This window comes from Manacus candei, unplaced genomic scaffold, assembly GCF_025592945.1.
Source record: "Manacus candei isolate 608988 ecotype Guabito, Panama unplaced genomic scaffold, ASM2559294v1 h1tg000029l, whole genome shotgun sequence".
Taxonomy (NCBI): Eukaryota; Metazoa; Chordata; class Aves; order Passeriformes; family Pipridae; genus Manacus; species Manacus candei.
The window spans coordinates 1,626,119-1,644,144 of NW_026138077.1; the positions used below are offsets into that span (position 1 = coordinate 1,626,119).

The 18,026-nt window shown below is 46.8% G+C and overlaps 2 protein-coding genes across 9 annotated transcripts in view; both read left to right on the forward strand.

The window, feature by feature from the left end:
- USP40 (ubiquitin specific peptidase 40) overlaps positions 1–15,646 on the forward strand; it is a 50,103-nt gene extending 34,457 nt beyond the window's left edge. For 5 of the 8 annotated variants that reach the window (XM_051791008.1, XM_051791007.1, XM_051791006.1 and 2 more), the window contains 17 exons: positions 593–912; positions 1,488–1,614; positions 1,965–2,022; positions 2,804–2,857; positions 3,793–3,881; positions 4,267–4,353; positions 4,851–4,887; positions 5,326–5,390; positions 5,514–5,588; positions 7,028–7,154; positions 8,259–8,353; positions 9,460–9,578; positions 10,383–10,448; positions 10,660–10,870; positions 11,010–11,105; positions 11,797–11,891; positions 12,437–15,646. In XM_051791008.1, the coding sequence (XP_051646968.1) occupies positions 593–912; positions 1,488–1,614; positions 1,965–2,022; positions 2,804–2,857; positions 3,793–3,881; positions 4,267–4,353; positions 4,851–4,887; positions 5,326–5,390; positions 5,514–5,588; positions 7,028–7,154; positions 8,259–8,353; positions 9,460–9,578; positions 10,383–10,448; positions 10,660–10,870; positions 11,010–11,105; positions 11,797–11,891; positions 12,437–12,545 (1,830 nt within the window). In that variant the 3' untranslated portion in view covers positions 12,546–15,646. Of the gene's footprint in view, positions 1–592; positions 913–1,487; positions 1,615–1,964; positions 2,023–2,803; positions 2,858–3,792; positions 3,882–4,266; positions 4,354–4,850; positions 4,888–5,325; positions 5,391–5,513; positions 5,589–7,027; positions 7,155–8,258; positions 8,354–9,414; positions 9,579–10,382; positions 10,449–10,659; positions 10,871–11,009; positions 11,106–11,796; positions 11,892–12,436 lie in introns of those variants that run through there. The other 3 variants (XR_007905071.1, XM_051791011.1, XM_051791012.1) reach the window with 3 other exon arrangements.
- Positions 15,647–15,731: 85 nt separating this feature from the next.
- TRAF3IP1 (TRAF3 interacting protein 1) overlaps positions 15,732–18,026 on the forward strand; it is a 28,582-nt gene continuing 26,287 nt past the window's right edge. The window contains exons 1-2 of the mRNA XM_051791026.1: positions 15,732–15,977; positions 16,836–16,904. Coding sequence (XP_051646986.1) covers positions 15,855–15,977; positions 16,836–16,904 — 192 coding nt within the window. The 5' untranslated portion in view covers positions 15,732–15,854. The remainder of the gene's footprint in view (positions 15,978–16,835; positions 16,905–18,026) is intronic.

Below are 18,026 nucleotides of genomic sequence, written 5' to 3' on the forward strand. Positions count from 1 at the left end.
AAGAAAAACCCCAAACCAAACCTAAAACCCCAAACGTCCAGAACCAGAATTGGTTTTGTCTTGGTTGTGCTTTTAGGGTAGTTTTTGGCGTAGTTTTTACTTCAGCTTTCTGTGTGATTCAGTTTTCTCCAGCAAGGAACTGTATTTATTGCTTAGGTTCAACGTCAGGTTTTAAAATCTGACTCTTTTGATCTGCCTCAGTCACTTTTGGGTAGTTCTTTAATATCCTGAGAGGCCAAATTCCTTTATTCTTACTCTGATGGAGACAGGTGTCCTCTGGTTTCCCAGCTACTGTTACCATGGAATAATTTGGCTTGGAAGGACCTTAAAGCTCATCCCATGGGCAGGGGCACCTTCCACTATCCCAGCTTGCTCCAACCTGGCCTTAAACACTTCCAGGGATGGGGCTTCTCTGGATAACAGCCCTCGGGGGTTGTCCTTTCTCCTCCCAACCCCTTTGAGTCACTCTGGTGGTTCAGCAGGGAGCTGCTTTGTATCTAATGAGGAGGGGAGCGTCCACCTCTCTGCCTGGATGATTTCCTTGCTGCCCAGCCTGCCCTGCAATCCCTGACTGTGGAATTGCTGCCCTCAGGTGGGAGGCACCAGGGTGCTGGCGGGCGCCGAGCACGAGCCCGTGGTGCTGAACGTGCTGCGCCTGGCCGGGCACAACGAGGGAGGCAAGGGCCAGCACTTCACCGAGGCCCAGCACACCTTCTCCTGCAGCACCAGCCTGGGGGACCTGCACAGAGCCCTGGCTCCCTCGGGGGGAATCGTCCTCAGGAACAGCTCTGGAGAAGAGAAAGAAGCCAAGAACTGGGAGGTTTTCCGCGAGGAGGATATGGAGGAGACGATCCGAAGCGTTGGTCTGAGGGACGGGTGCTCAGTGCTCATCTTGGACAGCCACGACCAGAGGTGACCACTTTGATTAGGAGCATAGTTAAACACAAATGATACATTCTTGTAACTAATTATCACTTTACCTTACTTTGTATTTGAAAGGTCAGTCTTAGGTTCTGGAGAACAGACACTTGTCAGCTGTTAGACATTCTTTGCTCTCCAAGTGCAGGCACACATCCCTTTGACTTCCACTTGGAAAGTGGGAAAAAACCTGGTGGCAACAAGATGTGCTCAGTGTGCTGGCAAATATTGGGCATAACCTGAATTTCTGAGGGTTGAGTCTGAGGGACTTGGGGGGATGAGAGGGCAGAGCAATATCAGAAGACAATCAGCCCAAGCTGTGCCAGGGTGAAGCCACCATAAGGTTTTATCCTTTAAGGGGAATCTCCCAGTTGAATGTGAAATTGTCAGATTCAAATTTCTGCTCTCCTTACACTTCTGTGCTGCCTGACCCTCACCCTGTGATGTTCCATCACTGTTAATGACCTCAGAATCATCAGTTTGTTTGGGAGCTTTGCTGGGGAGTGACCTACCCTGACAACGGGCAGCTTTCCTGTCTCTGACTGTCTCTGCACTGTTGATTTTCACAGCTTTGTGAACATTTCCAGTGGCAATCTGACAGCCTTTACCTGTGACATCAGCTGGCTCCAAGTGAAGAACTTCTGTGGGGCAGAAGATGAAGAGAACCAAGTTAAAATTACTGCCACTATTGAAACAGTAAGTACTCTGCTTGGCCAGGGCTCTTTTCCTCAGGCTTGCCCACTGCCCTTTGCCCAATTAGTCAGGTTTAGCCTCAGGGATGAAGTAAGTTTTTCTCTGCTGAAGATACTCTGGAGCTCAGAAGTTGCCATTATTGGGGTATTTGGCAGGTAAATTAAACCAGGGCAGTGTTTTAGTGTGAAGCAGTTTTGATTTTTGGCCCATCCTGTGTGTTTGAGGTGATAGCAGGAAACCAAAACTGAAAGAGGAGGGAGGGATTATTTGTTGCTCTTTGTGGAGTGGCATTTATCCAGGCAGGGGTGTTCCTGGCATTCCCTGCTGGAAGTGTTAAAATTCCTTTCTTTTAGGTGATGTCAGATATCAAAATGAAAGCAATAAGGGAGCTTCACCTGGAGGAGGAACTTGGTGAGTGTTCACCTGCTTCACCTTTGTCTGATAACACTCAATTTACTGAATTTACCACGATTTTCCTGGTTTTTCCATCAGTCTATTCAAAACAGCAAATCCATTGCTGTTAGGAGGTTTTTTGTTTGTTTTTTTTGTTTGTTTTGGTTTGGTTTTTTGTTTGGTGTTTCTTTGCTTGGTGTTTTGTCTGTTTTTTGTTTGGGTTTTGCCTGGTGTTTGGGTTTTGCCTGGTGTTTGGGTTTTGCCTGGTGTTTGGGTTTTGCCTGGTCTTTTTTGGAAAGAAAGAGGCTGCAAAGGAGCTAAAACTCTTTTAATTTTAAATTGAATTATTAGTTTTCCAAGCTTTAAGAAAATAAATCAGTATAAGTCTTGATTAAAATGCATTTCATGAGGCTCTTATTTTACTTATTTGAGTAGGAATATTTGTGTTGTGTTACTAAAGTATTGTACTCACTATTTAAGAAGTTTTTTTTTTTTAACTTTATTCCTTTCTGGAAGAGTCTCCAGTTTTCTTTCAAGTTTTTGTTGTCTTTCCCTTTGGAAGCACTTGGCCAGTTTTGTAAAATTTTGCTGATTGCACTTTAAAAGAGAAAAGTGATCCTTCAGCAAAAGAATAAAAGACTGTTTGGGGACTTTCTGGGAATTTCTCCAGTTGGGTTTTTGATGTCATAGGTGGGGACACCTGTTGTAATTAATCTAATGGTAATTAATCTTAATTCTGAGCCAAATTTCTTACTTGAATTATTTAATACATCTCTCTCTCCTTCCCTTTTTGTTACAGCAAATGAGAGCTGTCTTAGACCTGTTAGTGGGAACGGGAAACTTTTGTCTCCAGGTAAATTGATGTATTCCATCCTTGTTCTGTAAGGAATCACTGAGGAGATCTGAAGCTTCCCTTTGTCCTTCCCTGGGAGAAGAACTTCCCTGATTTCCAGACTTAACTGAAGCAGTTGGGTGGGGTTTTTCCCCCCAGTTTTTAGGTTCATTAGCAGCAGCCACACAAAGGTAGAGGTCAAACTTATTTGGTTATTGCCATCCTTAATTCCAGCTGTCAGTGTTTAACTGTGCTCCTGTGGGGCAGAGCTGGGCACAAAGGGACCCCCAGCTTTGGTTTGGGTGGTGTTGGAGCAGTGGAGAGAAGCTTCCTGGGAAACATTTTCCATGTCCTTGCTATTTTATTCATACACTGCATTAATAAAACCCAAGGAGAGATTGATTGCCTTCCATTGAGTGCTTGTCAGACAACACCTGGAATGTTGTTCCTGTTCTGGGGGCTCAGCAGGAGAAAGGAGCCCTTGCAAACTAAAACCTGTCCAGTGCAGAGCACCCAGAGGGTCTGGGAGCTGGGCTGGATGGCAGAGGAGGGAAGCTGGGCTCTTCCAGCTTCCTGAAGATGGGGAGGAGTCTTGATTGCCATCTTTAACTCCTTAACGTGGAATCTTAGAGAAGGCAGAGGCAGATTCTTCCTGGAGGAGCACATGGAAAGGATCAGAGGCAGTTTCAGTGAGGGAAATTCCAGCTGGGCTGGTGGTAGGGAAAAAGAGATTCATGGTGGAAGTGGTCCCAACGATAGACAGGGAGCCCTGGGAGATCTCCATCTCTTTGCTCTCATTGTAGGAGACTTGGAGATCTGCGGGCAGAGCTGGGGAAGTGAAGTTCTCCAAAGCTCATGGAATGGTTTTATCTTGCTCTAAAGAGCAGCTGGATAGAATTGATGTTTCCAGGAAGCAGCAGCTCATGATGCTCTCCATGTTTTTATCCTCCCTGAAGTGCCTGAGGATTACACTGTCAAGGAAGCAGAACTGAAGATGGGAAGCTTGCTTGGGTTGTGCCATGGGAAAGCTCCAACTTCCACTCAGGTAGAGCTGTGAGGGAAAGTGTCTCGTGCATCTCCTCTGTAAAGGGCACAAAGGATGCCAAGGGGGCTATTGCTCTTGGAATCTCCAAGTTGTAAACCTCATGGAATCCCAGAATGGTTTGGGTTGGAAGGGACCTTAAAGCTCATCCCATTCCACTCCCTGCCATGGGCTGGGACACCTTCCACTAGCCCAGGTTGCTCCAAGCCCTGTCCAAGAGGAGGAGTTGTGGAGTTAATGAATAACTCTAATATCTTTACTGCTCTGTCTGTGCTGCTTGGCTCGGTTGCTTTAGCCCAGAGGTGTTTCAGTGCAGTTTGATGCCATTCCTGCAGCAGGGAGTGGTTGTTTCTCACTATTCCCATATTTATTCTGATCCCATTTTTAGCTCTTCCTGTACTTTATGGTTGGGAGTGACCCAAACTCGAGCCCTGAGATGGAGATAGTTGTGGAGGAGACTGCCTCTGTCGGAGAGGTAAGGCAGCTTTGGGAATTCCTGGCTCTGCTGCTCCTGCAAAACATTCCCTACACCCTTTGCCTCACATGGAATCGGAGGGAGAGGAGTTGGGAAGAGGAAACTCTCAGTGCTTCCAGTGATGGCAAGCTGGAAAGTGTTGAGTTTGCAGATTTAGATATTTAAAAAGTTCCTCTGCAAACTCGGGGACAGAATTTATCCAAATAAGGATTTCTTCAAAATTTGTTCAAAAAAGGAACAAACTGACAGCAAAGGTTTATTTTTTTAACAGTTGGGAAAAGCTGACTGAGCTGAGGGGAATTTCTTGCCTGAAAACCATCTCATCTCCCTGGAGGGTTTAATATACAGCTCAAGAAAAAAATACATCTTGTCTATCTAATTATATTATTAAAAGAAATGCCCAGGAATCAGTCAGTCTTTGTTAGAAAATGTGCTGAAAACTTTTATTTCTCAACCTGGGCATTGAGACAAATCTCACCCTGTGTTTCTTTTTTCAGTGTCTCAATTTAATGCTGCAGAAATGTGGATTATCAGGTTTGTTGTGTTGTTATTTACTTTTAAAAGGAATTTTTCATATTTCTTAGACAGCTCTTGCCACCCTAAACCTTGTCTATTTGTTGCAATCATCTGTGAGGAGAGGAAAGAATTCTAAACTTGCTGTCTTTATAATGTAACTTTTATTTTAAAGAGCTTGTCATAGATTCAAATGGTAAACTGACATTTGAATTCCTTCCCTTTCCTCTTAAACCAGGGAGAATTAGGTGGGTGAGGAAGAGACATTTATGCAAAGTGTTTCTTGGGTCTGGGGAAGGGCATGAAGACGATACTTGATTTAGTCAGAGTTGTGTTTAAAAACCAAACAGAAAACCCAAGAAAAAAGAACCTTTTATGCTTATTAAGTTGTGTGATGTTTTCCCAAACCAGCATCATTGGCTAATTAGTTTTGCATGTGTATTTTTTGGTTTTTGGTAGGTGATAACTGGCATTTGAGAAGGCTTGACTGGTGCTATGAAGCAGGGGAAGCACTAAGTCAGGAAGTAAGAGGATCCTCTTTTTGCCTTGAGTTTCTTTCCTCCCTGTTCTGTAGAGACTTTTCCTGGGCAGAGCTGCATTGAACAACTTGGGGATTCACAAATAGCCTGGTTTTTCTCTTCCCACAGAATGCCACCCTGAAGGAACTCAATGTGTGCAGAGGAGACACTTTGGTCATTACGGAAGGAAAACTTCCAGAAAAGGTAAAACAAGAGGGATTGTGTTTTTAGTCAGTGGACAGAGACTTGGAATCCCAGAATCCCAGAGTGGTTTGGGTTGAAGGAGACCTTAAAGATCTTCTCATTCCACCCCCTGCCATGGACAGGGACACCTTCCACTAGCCCAGGTTGCTCCAAGCCCTGTCCAACCTGGCCTTGGACACTTCCAGGGATCCAGGGGCAGCCACAGCTTCTCTGGGCAACCTGTGCCAGGGCCTCCCCACCCTCACAGCCAGTAATTCCTTCCCAAGATACCATCTAACCCTGCCCTCTGGTATTTGGGGCAGAATTCAACAGCTAAGTGGAATCATGGAATCCCAGCATGGTTCGTGCTGGAAGGGACCTTAAAGCTCATCCAGTCCCACCCCCTGCCATGGGCAGGGACACCTTCCACTAGCCCAGGTTGCTCCAAACCCCATCCAGCCTGGCCTTGGACAATTCCAGGGATGGGACAGCCACAGCTTCTCTGGAGAACCTGCTCCAGGGTCCCACCCTCAACCTGCTCTTCAGCTCCTGGATTACAGAAAGCTCAGGGTTTTTCCCTTCATAGACAAATCTCATCCAAGTGACTGTCACACACCTGGCACCTGTTCCTTGGACTGTGGAAGGAAAGGAGGGTAATAAACACAACTGGTGATCCAAGAGGCATGGAAAACCATGGATCTCTGCCCCAGCTGTATCCCATGAAGGGTTGGGAAGCTGGAAATTGCAGAGTAGAAGACAAGTGGGCAGAGAACGGGGCTCTTAGCAAGTAAAGCTTCCTCAGGGAAAACCAGAGGTTTGTAATACATTTGTTCTAGGGAAAAAATGTAGGATAAGAGGTTATTGCCACAGTGCTGTGGGTGTTGAGAGCAGCACCTGGAAGCAAGGAAGCTCTCCTGCTCAGGAAAGGAGACAGAGATCAACTCCATGTCCCTTCCTGGCCATGCAGAGCGGGTGGGAAAACCTATCAGGAAAACCAGGAGTTTCTGAAGAGGCTGAGCAGTGTTGTAGTGGGTGAGCTTTGATGAATCCCTGGATTAGATGTTGGGAAGAAATTCCTCTCTGTGAGGGTGGGGAGGCCCTGGCCCAGGCTGCCCAGGGAAACTGTGGCTGCCCCATCCCTGGAAGTGTGCAAGGCCAGGTTGGAGCAACCTGGGCTAGTGGAAGGTGTCCCTTGCAAAAATGTAGCATCAGTAGGGCTGGAAAAGACCTTTAAGGTCATCAAGTTCAACCTTTAACCAGTACCATCATATTCACCCCTAAACTGTGTCCCCAAGTGCCACATCCATGCTTTTGAACACTTCCAGGGGTGGTGTCTCCACCACTCCCTGTTTCAGAACTCCCATTTGAAGGAGTCTTTTCCTCCTTCCTGTGACAAAGGGGAATTTTTTTTCCTTTGCACTGAAACAGAAACTTCCCGGTGCTTTCTGTTCACTTTCCAGGGTTTCCTGAAAATTCCCATCTGGTGGCTCAGGCCTTCAAGCCACAAGAAACATGGAGAGAATGCTCAGGACCAAGTGAATGGGCTAACCTGCGAGATGGAAGCTTTGCAGGTGTCTGCTGGGACAGGTGAGCTTGGCCAAGCTTGGGAAGGAATCACCTGGGGTTGCTCTGAGGGCTTGGAGTCAACCCCAAAACTTTAACACAAAGCCTTAAATCCTCCTGCAATCCACGAGGCACTGTACAAGTTGCAGCAAGTCTGTGGTGAAAGGAGACAAAGGGGGTTTGTGACAAATCCATAAATGCTGGATAATCCTGTTGTGATGTTCCTCAGGTGGATTTTCTCAAGATCTCAGTACATTTTGAAGCAAGGGCTCTTTATTCTGTCCCTGAAGGCAATGGCAGCATTTTAAAGCACAGAGGTGATTTGGCTTCAAATGCCAGACTCCCAATAGCACATCTAATTCCCTTCAGGCTGTTTGGCTTTTTGGGAAGCTGGAAAAGGAGTGATGAGTAAAGCTCCCATGGTATAAAGGACCTCACATGCAGGATTTTAAGTGTGTGTGTTCTTTTAAAGGTCACATCAAAAAACAGCTGGAAAACCAAGTGAGGGTTAAGAAGGGAGAGGGAAATGAAGTGGGAATCACTAAATTGGAAAATGGGAAACAAACAGATTTTCCTTTCTACAGGAAAAGAATATTTCTTTGCTGCTGAGTTGTTTTGGAGGGCAGGGCCCCTCTCCTTGAAGGTTTCTTTGCGTTTTTCTCCTCTCTCTCAAACCTCTTCTGGGTTTTGCTTTCTCCCCTGATGATTTCAGCAGCTGAGGGCAGACTTACCTTTCCTTGCAGTAGGATATACATTTCAGAGTCATAACCAACAATTAATCCTATTTATCAATGGGAATAACTGCTCCTATTTTAAAAACTGGCATTCTAGGATCTGTTGGAACCCTCCTTGTTTGGAAACTGTTGGAATGGTTTTTATCTACTGTGTATAAGTAGATCCTACTGTGCTTATTCTAGTGGAAGGGAGTGGCAGGGAGTTGGATGCTTAAGATCTCTTCCAAGCCAAACCATTCTGGAATTCCATGATATTCTGATTCTCTACAGAACGATGGGAGGGCAGGTCCCGTCTGGAAGTGGAATCTCCCCACGAGGGGACTGTGATCTCTCAGGATTATGAACAAAATCATGATGACTCCTCTGTTTGTTTCTTTCTCCCCCCTTCCCAAAGCTTCCCCAGAAGCCACCCACCCAGCCATGGAGCTTTGTTATGCTGGCAGGATAGAAATAGCAGGAGAAGCTTCTCTGGAGGAGCTGAAGCTGCAGGTGAGATGTTCTCCCTGGGGGGACTGGAGCCCTGGTAACACCTCCTGTGCACTGCCTTCTCCCCACTCTCCAGTGTGTTGGGGCATTTCTTCTGTGCCATGCTCAGGGCTGAGTACCAAGGGGCACTTGGAGCATGTGGCTCAGACACTTCCTGAGTGTCCCTGCAGCTCCCCTCCTCCCCTCGTGATTCCTGGCCTGGGGAAGCCTCGTTGCACTTCACCTGGAACTCTGCCTTTGCAGCCTTTGGCTTTGCATCACTGGGTCCAGTTTCTCCATGAGAGGCACACACATCCAGGCACTTCCTAAAAAAACCATTTTCCATTCCCACCTTGTTCCTCTATTAGTTTTCTGCTTCTTCTTTTGATTTTTTTTGGTGTTGAAGCTGGTGGATAAAGAATTGCTCTGGGTGCACAGAAGGTCACGTTTGTCATTCAGGAAGGTCTGGCTTAGTTTCTTTGGCCAGAAACTAAGGTGCCTTTGCTTTTTTTTAACCAGAAACATAAGATTTTAACACACCAAAACCCAAAAACCAAACAAAACACCCCAAAAAGAAAAGAAACCCCAAAACCCAACCAAAAAACCAGCACAGAAATACATGAGCTAGTCCTACCAGAAGGCTCTTTGTTGTCCTGAACTGCATGGGGAAGGATATCTCATTAGATTCTGGTCCATCCCAACACTTATTTTTTGGGAATGCCTTTGGTTTCAGGCTCTGCCAAGCTCCTGCTATGGAAAACTGCCTGTTTGCAGCTTGGGAACAGGAGAATTGTCTGAGCATGGGAAGGGGGGAGTCCTTGGTGAGGGCGTAGAGGAGCTCGTAGAGACTGGGAAACGATTCCAACAGCCTCATTCCCTCCCAGATGTTCAAATTTTGCTTAAAAAAAGAAATTTGGTACTTTTGGAATAAAAGTTGGGTTGAGAAATGTTGGGAGGGAGTAAAGCCCAACTCCCTTTGGAAAGGGAACATTTTGATCGTAACCACAAGCAACAGCTGGTGTGCAATAAATGCAGTTTTGAGTGTTGCCTTGGGAGTTAATCCGGTGGTTTTCTCTTTTTCCAAGGAGAATGGCTGCTAAAATTACTGACAAGATGTTCCTTTCTCTAAGGCCCTGACTTTGCCATGCTGCCAGGAGCAGGTTGTGCCCCTGCCCTCGTTCCTCAGGGCATGGACAGTGGACAGCAAACGCCCTGGAAAGCTCCTGAGGAACAACAAGCAGAGACTCAAGTAGGTTTTTTGGGGAATGTGCAACTGGCTTTGCAACTGTGGGAGGGATTGGTGGGGAAATAAACCAGGTGCCTGTCAGCAGAAAGCCCATTTCTGATTGCTTCGGTTTTGCTGAGCATCTTTTTAAATTGGGATAAACTGGGATAACTACCACAGTTATTCCAGTGGAAGGTGTCCCTGCCCATGGCAGAAGGTTGGAAGGAGATGGTCTCTGAGGTCCCTCCCAGCCCAAACCATTCTGGGATTCTGCTGAGCTTCAATTTAGGTACTTTAATTTAGGTATTTTTTGTCCTTTTCTGCCTTTTTCATTTGTGCTCCAGTAGCCTCTTGCTGTGGTGTTCCAGGTGAGCACAGATCCATTAAAAGAGTCATTTAGAAGAGATGACAGGAATGAGAGAATCCCAGAGTGGTTTGGGTTGGGAGGGACCTTAAAGCTCATCCCATCCCACCCCCTGCCATGGGCAGGGACACCTCCCACTAGCCCAGGTTGCTCCAAGCCCTGTCCAGCCTGGCCTTGGACACTTCCAGGGATGGGGCAGCCACAGCTGCTCTGGGAGTTCCATCCCAGCCCCTCCCCACCCTCCCAGGGAAGAATTCCTTCCCAGTATCCCATCTAACCCTGCCCTGTGGCAGTGGGAAACCATTCCCCCTTGTCCTGTCCCTCCATCCCTTGTCCCCAGTCCCCCTCCAGCTCTTGGAGCCCCTTTAGGCCCTGGAAGGGGCTCTCAGGTCTCCCTGGAGCCTTCCCTTCTCCAACCCCAGCTCTCTCAGCCTGGCTTCAGAGGATCTCTCTTTTGTTTCCAGTGACTACAAGTTGGGTGCCAGCGTGGGAATCTGCATAGAACCTCTGCAAAAAGAAGAGAATTTGGGGTAAGAGCTCAAGACACTATTTCTTTCAGTTCTGCATTTGAGAGGAGCCTTTACTGAATACCTTTTAACTCCAGTGCTGGCAGGATTAGAAATAGGGGGATTCAGGAAGACTTGGAGCTTGTTTTTTGTGAGGGAAGGCAGGAGGGAGTGAAAACTGGGAATTCTGAAGGCATGACTCACAAGAATGTCTGTTCTCTCCTCCTGCTGCCAGCCCCCATGAGCTGCTGCTGCGAGTCCAGATGGGAATTCCAGGAGAAAGGGACTACTCTGACTGCAGGGATTTGGTGTGGGACATCTCCAAGGAATGCACCACCTGGGCACTGAGGCAGAGAGTGGCCTCTCACTACTGTCTCCCTGTGGAGAAAATCGAAATAGCCAAATACTTCCCGGAGAGATTCGAGTGGCTGCCAATATCCAGCTGGGTAAGAGCTGGAGTGACACAATCCAGCAGCTGTTGGAGAGGAATGTGTTGGTTTGTGCTGCAGTTCCTTTGTAATTGTATTTCAGGAGAATTCCAAAAATTTTCTGCTTTGATTTTTTTTTTTTTTTTTTTTTATTCAGACACAGCAAATTTCCAAGAGGAAAAGGAGGAAAAAGCAGGAGAGTTTGCAGTCAGCACCTTATCACCTGAGGGATGGAGACATCATTGGGGTGAAGGTAAATCACCTGGGGTTTAATCTTCCTGGTTTTCCTGCAGCATCTCTGGAAGTACTGGGATGTGGGTTTGGACATGTGGATGGGAGATGTTTTGCTGCTGCTCCTTTTTGCTCCTGGTTCTTTTTTTTTTTGCCCTCATTTAATTGACTGTTTGGTTGTTTGTTTTTTTTTTTTCTAATTCTGAGTAAAATCCAAGGACAGTGCCCTTTAAAAATCCCATTATGGATATACACCCATTACATATTCCAGAAAATGGATAGATCTACTTAATGATGTAAAAAAAGACTTGCCCAGCAGTGTATTGAGCTCTGAATTAGCAATCAGGCTTGTTTAGGAGAAGGAAAGAATATACTGGCTGGGTTTTAAAGCAGTAGGAGAAAAATCTGATGTCCCATCCTGCTGCCTTAGACTAGTGGAAGAAATCCATCCCTGGAAGTGTAAAAGGTTGGATGGGGCTTGGAGCAACCTGGGCTAGTGGAAGGTGTCCCTGCCCATGGCAGGGGGTGGGACTGGATGAGCTTTTAAGGTTCCTTCCAACCCAAACCCTTCTAGGATTGTACTTCACTTGAAGTTAATTGGTGTAAAAGCAGTCAGCAGAAATGCTCTCAGAAATGAATTGTGTCAACTGAGCAACAGGTGGGAAATAGTTTGAGCTTCTGACTTCCATGGATCAAATCCTTTTCCACAACAGAACCTTCTCCTTGATGACACCAAGGACTTCAGCACCGTGAGAGATGACATTGGGAAAGAGAAGCAAAGGCAGCTGGCCCTGGAAAAAAAGAAAAGGTACTGAGTATTTGCATTTATTTTTCATTAGAAAAACTCTTCTTTGCTGCTTTTCAGAGCAACTGTGGCTGCCCCACCCCTGGAAGTGTCCAGGGCCAGGCTGGACAGGGCTTGGAGCAACCTGGGATGGTGGAAGGTGTCCCTGCCCATGGCAGGGAGTTGGACTGGATGAGCTTTCAGGTCCCTTCCAACCCCAGCTAGTCTGGGATTCTATGAATTAATTTGATACCTGGATGGTTTTTTGGACCAGTGGTAGCTGGGTGATCTCAGAGCACACAATTCCAGTGGTCCTGCAGGAAGCACCTGGATAATTCCAGCTCCTGGCTCTAAGTTCCTACAGGGAGCCTCAGTTTTTTCTGTTGCGACACTGTGGGATGAGGAAAAGGGAATTCCTGACTGGTTGGCTTTGCACAGCTGGTTGGGCTGAGCTTGTGGTTCATTCTTACAACTCACTGGAACCTGGGGATCAGTCCAGGCTCGTCTGCTGTGGGTACTAAAGCTCAAGACTGATATTAATCACCCTCCTGACTGTTTTATTCCCACAGTCGCCAAGCCAGGAGTGTCCAGGAGCCCTTTGTCCTGGAGGAGAAGCTGCCCACAAAGCCCCGGAAACCAGAAGTGGCTCTTTCCATCAATGTGGGGGTTTTCAGATAGCACAGGAGAGGCTTTGCTCACCACAACACACTGTATCCATCTACCTACATGGAGCAGCCAGAGGGGCTTTCCCAAAGTGCCCTCAAGAATCCCGGAGCCAAACTGGGGGTAGGATTCAGGATAACTCTGACTTTTCTCTGCTCTCTCTTGGGGAAGTGCTTTAGTGTCCCTTTCTCCACGTGGTACCTACTCTCAGGCTGGGTAAATGCACTTTATCTAGGAGGAAATGGAGTAATATATTCAATAATATTGCTGACTCTTTTGTATTCTCCCTAAATGGATTTTTTGGGGGCAGGTCTGACACGTTGCACCATCACTACTGAGTTTTAATCCTGTCAGAATCATCTCTCTGTAGAATTTCTTTTTTTTTCCCATCCCTCCTCACTGAAGTTACTACCAGTACCAGAATTTGCTTTTCTCTCTTTATATATAAACCTAAGTCTGTAGGAGCTGGAGACAGACTTGAGGAATGAAGGAAACATGGAAATCTCTGAACAAAGTGTACAAAATGGGCTGAAAAAAGGGCAAATTCAGGATCTGTCAAGATGTAAAACCCAGAGGGCTTCCGTGACCTGGAACAAGAGTGTGGTACTCTTACAGTTTGAAGTTTCCAGGGCTTTTTTTAGTTGCCACTAAATTGAATTTTGCAGTTCCTAGGACTTTTTTGTTGTCCATAAGTTTCATTAACAGACAAAACGGTTGGAAAGAATTGACAGATCCAGTGTTTGGTGTTAAGTGGGTTTTACTGTACTCAGGAAAAGGGCTTGTATTTATTTTCTGTGCTCTTTTTTCAGAGGAATTTCCCTCATTTCTCATCTCTCCAGTTGTTCTAACACTCTGTTACATTTGCTGTGTTTCCCTCGGTGTCACAGGGCTGAGGTGGAGCCTCTGTCTGACATCAGGTTCTGAAGTATTAAGATCAAAAGTAAGCCTGATTATCCCTAATTAATAATAATGAGAGGACAAAATACAAGTTGCTTTTGGGAACTGCAGCACATATTTGACAGTGGAGGAGATTTTGTAGCAGGAGCTGCCAGTTCAGCAGACTCCTAAAATTTTGCCTAAGGTGGGATTTTTCCTGCACCTTTTCGAGGTTAAGAATATTCTGGTATTTCAGACAGCTGAAAGATAAAAACTGACACTCAGATATCAGCAAAAAAGAAGTGAAAAGTGCCACAAAGCACACAAAGCACATGATTAGTATTTATTTATTTCTGTGCATATCTTTTAAAATTCAGCTCCTGTGCTTTTGGGGGCCGATCACTCCAGAAGGGGCTCTTTAATGTCCTTGAATTCACTTGAATCCTGAAATCCTGGTTTCATGGATAGGTTTCCTGCCTGAGGTGAGGGCAGCTGATGCTTTCCTATCTTATTTTGTCGCCTTCTTCCAAATCAAGTGTTCTTGGGAGCCCATGTTTCCAGGAGGGATCCAGGTGCTGATTGGAAAGCTTTGTGTTTCCAGGTGGTTCCACTGCATTGCACTTCTCTGCTGTCCCTTTAGTGCCTCCAGCTCTTGCTGGAGAGCTGGACTGAGCTCAGCCTTCCCCCTTTGAGAACTCTGCTTTCTCCCAGAGAACACCGAGGTTGGAGAAACTGAAGTGGGAATTCCAAGAGGGGATTTTGTGCCTTTGTTCAAGTGTGATGTAGCAGCACCTGCACTGAACCAATCTTGGACTATTTTTCATATTGGCTCAAAAATGCATTTTTTTTTTCCCTTAAAACTCTCGTGGGTCATTCCACAAGGAGAGAGTTTGTGGAAAATGGAGGGGGGGCTAGGGAGAGGGAACCCCTTTGGAAAATGGAGTCTTTGTGACTCTGTGGGTTATGATGGTTATATTGCAAAGCCTGGTAAAGCTTTCATCTTTGTTTTTCAAGTGTTCTTCACAAAATAAAATGTCATTTCTAGATGCTTAGTTGCTTTGTCTCTGGATGTCTCACTGGGAATGGCACAAATTGGTGTTTAACACTGGAGGGGCCACAGCCTTAATTAGCTTCAATTTTCCAATCTGTTCCTAAACCAACATTCCCATCTCTGTTTGAGGTATTCCCGATCCAGGTGGGATTGTGCTGTGCAAAGACCCGGGTTCAGCTGGAGAATTGGGATTTGGATGCAAGTTTAAAGTTATTTTAGTGTGTTTTTTCCCCATTTTCAGAAGCACAGTCTGGTGTTTACTGGAAAGGAAATGGGCTGACCCTTTATTTCTGCTTGAATTATACAGCAAAGGTTTTAATAATCTTAATACAGACTCCAATTACTAAATTAATGACTTTCAAACTCTTTCCTCTCTCTCGTAGGGGATTTTAGTGCTGTCTACAAGTCCCTGACAGGAGGGTGAATCCAGGTGGGGTCAGGCTCTGCTCCCAGGGAACAAGGGACAGGATGAGAGGAAACAGCCTCAAGCTGTGCCAGGGGAGGTTTGATTTGGATATTATGGAAAATATCCAGCCTGGGCTATGCTGTGTCTCTCAGCAGCCCCAGAATCCCAGACTGGTTTGGATTGGAAGGGACCTCAAAGCTCATCCCATTCCATCCCCTGCCATGTGCAGGGACACCTTCCACCATCCCAGGTTGCTCCAAGCGCCATCCAACCTGGCCTTGGACACTTCCAGGAATGGGGCAGCCACAGCTTCTCTGGGAATTCCATCCCAGCCCCTCCCCACCCTCACAGGGAAGAATTCCTTCCCAATATCCCATCTATCCCTGCCCTCTGGCAGTGGGAAGCCATTCCCCCTTGTCCTGTCCCTCCATCCCTTGTCCCCAGTCCCTCTCCAGCTCTCCTGGAGCCCCTTTAGGCCCTGCAAGGGGCTCTCAGGTCTCCCTGGAGCCTTCTCTTCTCCAGGCTGGACAATCTCAGCTCTCCCAGACTGGCTTCATGGCACAGGGGCTCCAGTCCCCAGAGGAGGCACCGAGATGCTCCAGCCTCTCCCTGTCCCTCCAGTGCTGGCTCGCCCCAACAGGACCGTGGAAACAGCCCTTTAGCGATAAAGCCAAACTTCCGTCACCGCAGTAAAAACCCCAACTTTTCCGGCTCTTATCCACCGCCCTCTGCCCTAGCGTTCATTTAATCTCTGCTTATTCCGCTGAGGGGCGGGCCGGGCGGCTCTGGGGCCCATTCCAGGGTTTTTTTTCCCCCTCGGGGATGCGGTTGCTATGGCCGCGCTGTCCCTTAGCAACGCTCGGCGCGCATGCGCAGCGCGGGGCACGCCGGGAGCGCGGCCGGGCCGCTGCCGGTGCCTTCCCGGTGGGATTGCCGCGGGATCCCCCTGGCATGAGCACCGGCTGAGCGCCGGGGCCCGGCGGCCGCCGCCATGAACGAGGCGGTGGCGCGGCGGACGCGGGAGAGCCTGGGGCAGGTGATCCGCAAGCCGCCGCTGACGGACGCGCTGCTGAACAAGCCGCCGTTCCGGTACCTGCACGACCTCATCTCCGAGGTGGGACCGGGCACCCCCGGGCACCGCCGGCGCTCCCCGCCCTGCCAGCGACACCCCCGGGCACCGCCTGCGCTCCCCGCCCTGCCAGCGACACCCCCGGGCCGGGGACACGCACAGGGCACGGCCGGAGGGCCGAGGGCATCGCGGCACCTGGGGCGGGGGGGGAACGGGCCGTGGGAGGCGCTGGGAAAAGGGGTTCGCGCTGGCAGAGAGCGGGGTTAGGTGGGATACTGGGAAGGAATTCTTCCCTGGGAGGGTGGGGAGGGGCTGGGATGGAATTCCCGGAGAAGCTGTGGCTGCCCCATCCCTGGAAGTGTCCAAGGCCAGGTTGGAGCACCCTGGGCTAGTGGAAGGTGTCCCTGCCCATGGCAGGGGGTGGGACTGGATGAGCTTTAAGGTCCTTCCAACCCCAACCCGTCTGTGATGATTCTGTGAATGAAGAAACCAAATCCTTCTAAAACCAGGAAAACATCTTTAGATTCCTGCTCATAAATCCATTAGGAATTACCCATCTTTACCCACCTTGCTGGATCACACCCCATCCCTTAGAAATGTGCGGCTCTGGGATCACTGAAATGCCCTTGGCTGTTTGGCAGGAGCTTGAGGGAAAGATATCCTTGGAGATAAAGGGTGAGAGCATCTGGTCATGTGGTCAGTATGTCCATATCCCAAAGTTTAAAAGGGTCTGAAGCTTCAAATCTAATAAACAGTATTAAATGCCCCATGAATAAAGTGAAAAATAAACAATACAGATTAAAATCAGGAGCTGTATTACTTACTTTTTATTACTTCCTAATTTATTACTTAAAACAGAGGCTTTCCATGTTCTCAACCTACTCCTTCTCTTCTCATTTTTAGGTAATCAGGGTGACAGGTTTTCTGAAAGGACTTTACACCGATTTTGAGTTGAAGTCAGACAATGTTAAGGTGGGTCTGAGACTTCCTTACTTCCTCAGCTTTAAAATAAGTGTTCTTTGAAAGCTGCCACGACGTTCTTTTGGCCTTTTCCGTGCTCTGCCTCAAGGATCTGTCTTTAGTTTTGGTGTGGAAGTTCCTGCCTGTGGGTTTTATTATGCACTGCATGGGGTGAGCAGCTATAGATTGATTTGTGGTTGTGACACTTTGCTGGGTGCAAAGAACTATTTTTGTACCTATTTCAAACCACTGAGGGGTAATCTCTGCCCAGATCCACTTTTCCCAGTTATTATTGTATGAAAAAAAAAATCATTCTGTAGCAAGGGATTGATAATAAATAATTGATCAATAATGAGGGATAAATTGATAAGAAATCACAATGCTTAGAAATCCACAGGCAGGTTTAAAGAATCTTGTGGTCTCTCAGTGGAGTCTGTGGCTTTATTGCTTTATATATTTGTGTCTATGCACACACATATATATGGTACATAAATATATCCATGGAATATTCCTGTTTAGTATCCCAGGACTTGCTGAGGCATTCCTGTAGGAGCTGCATTCCACAGTAGCTTTATTGCAGTATAAAAATGGCTCATTACTGAGAGAGGAGGTGAATATTATCCCTGAAAACTGTTTTTCTTAAGTACAAGGGGGACTTTAATGTGTATTTGCTGCTTTCTGCTTGGCTCTTGGCTGAGCTCCCTGAGTTCTCCAACTCCCAGGTTGATTTGGAATTGCTGGTTCCTGGCAAAATGCAAATATTGGATATTAAGCTTGATCTTGTAATTTTTTATATCATCTTATAAATATAAATATTTTGTGTATATATAATCTATATTTATATCTATATTTATATTTTATTATATTTATATACGTTTCAATTTCTGTCACTTGAAATAAGGGAAATACCTTAAATCCACCCAATAAAAAACACTCAGCACTGTTTCAGATATCTCCTTCTATCTTGATACAGTTTGATTTCCTGTTGCAGGTGGGAGCTGTAGATTTCCCACTGGTCCATTAGGATTTCTTACATGGACAGAACACACAGATAACTCCTGGAAATTATGAGGATGGAGGAGGAAAGTTTGGGTCTTTATTTGAAAACATATTTGGTTTAGAATAATGTCTTGT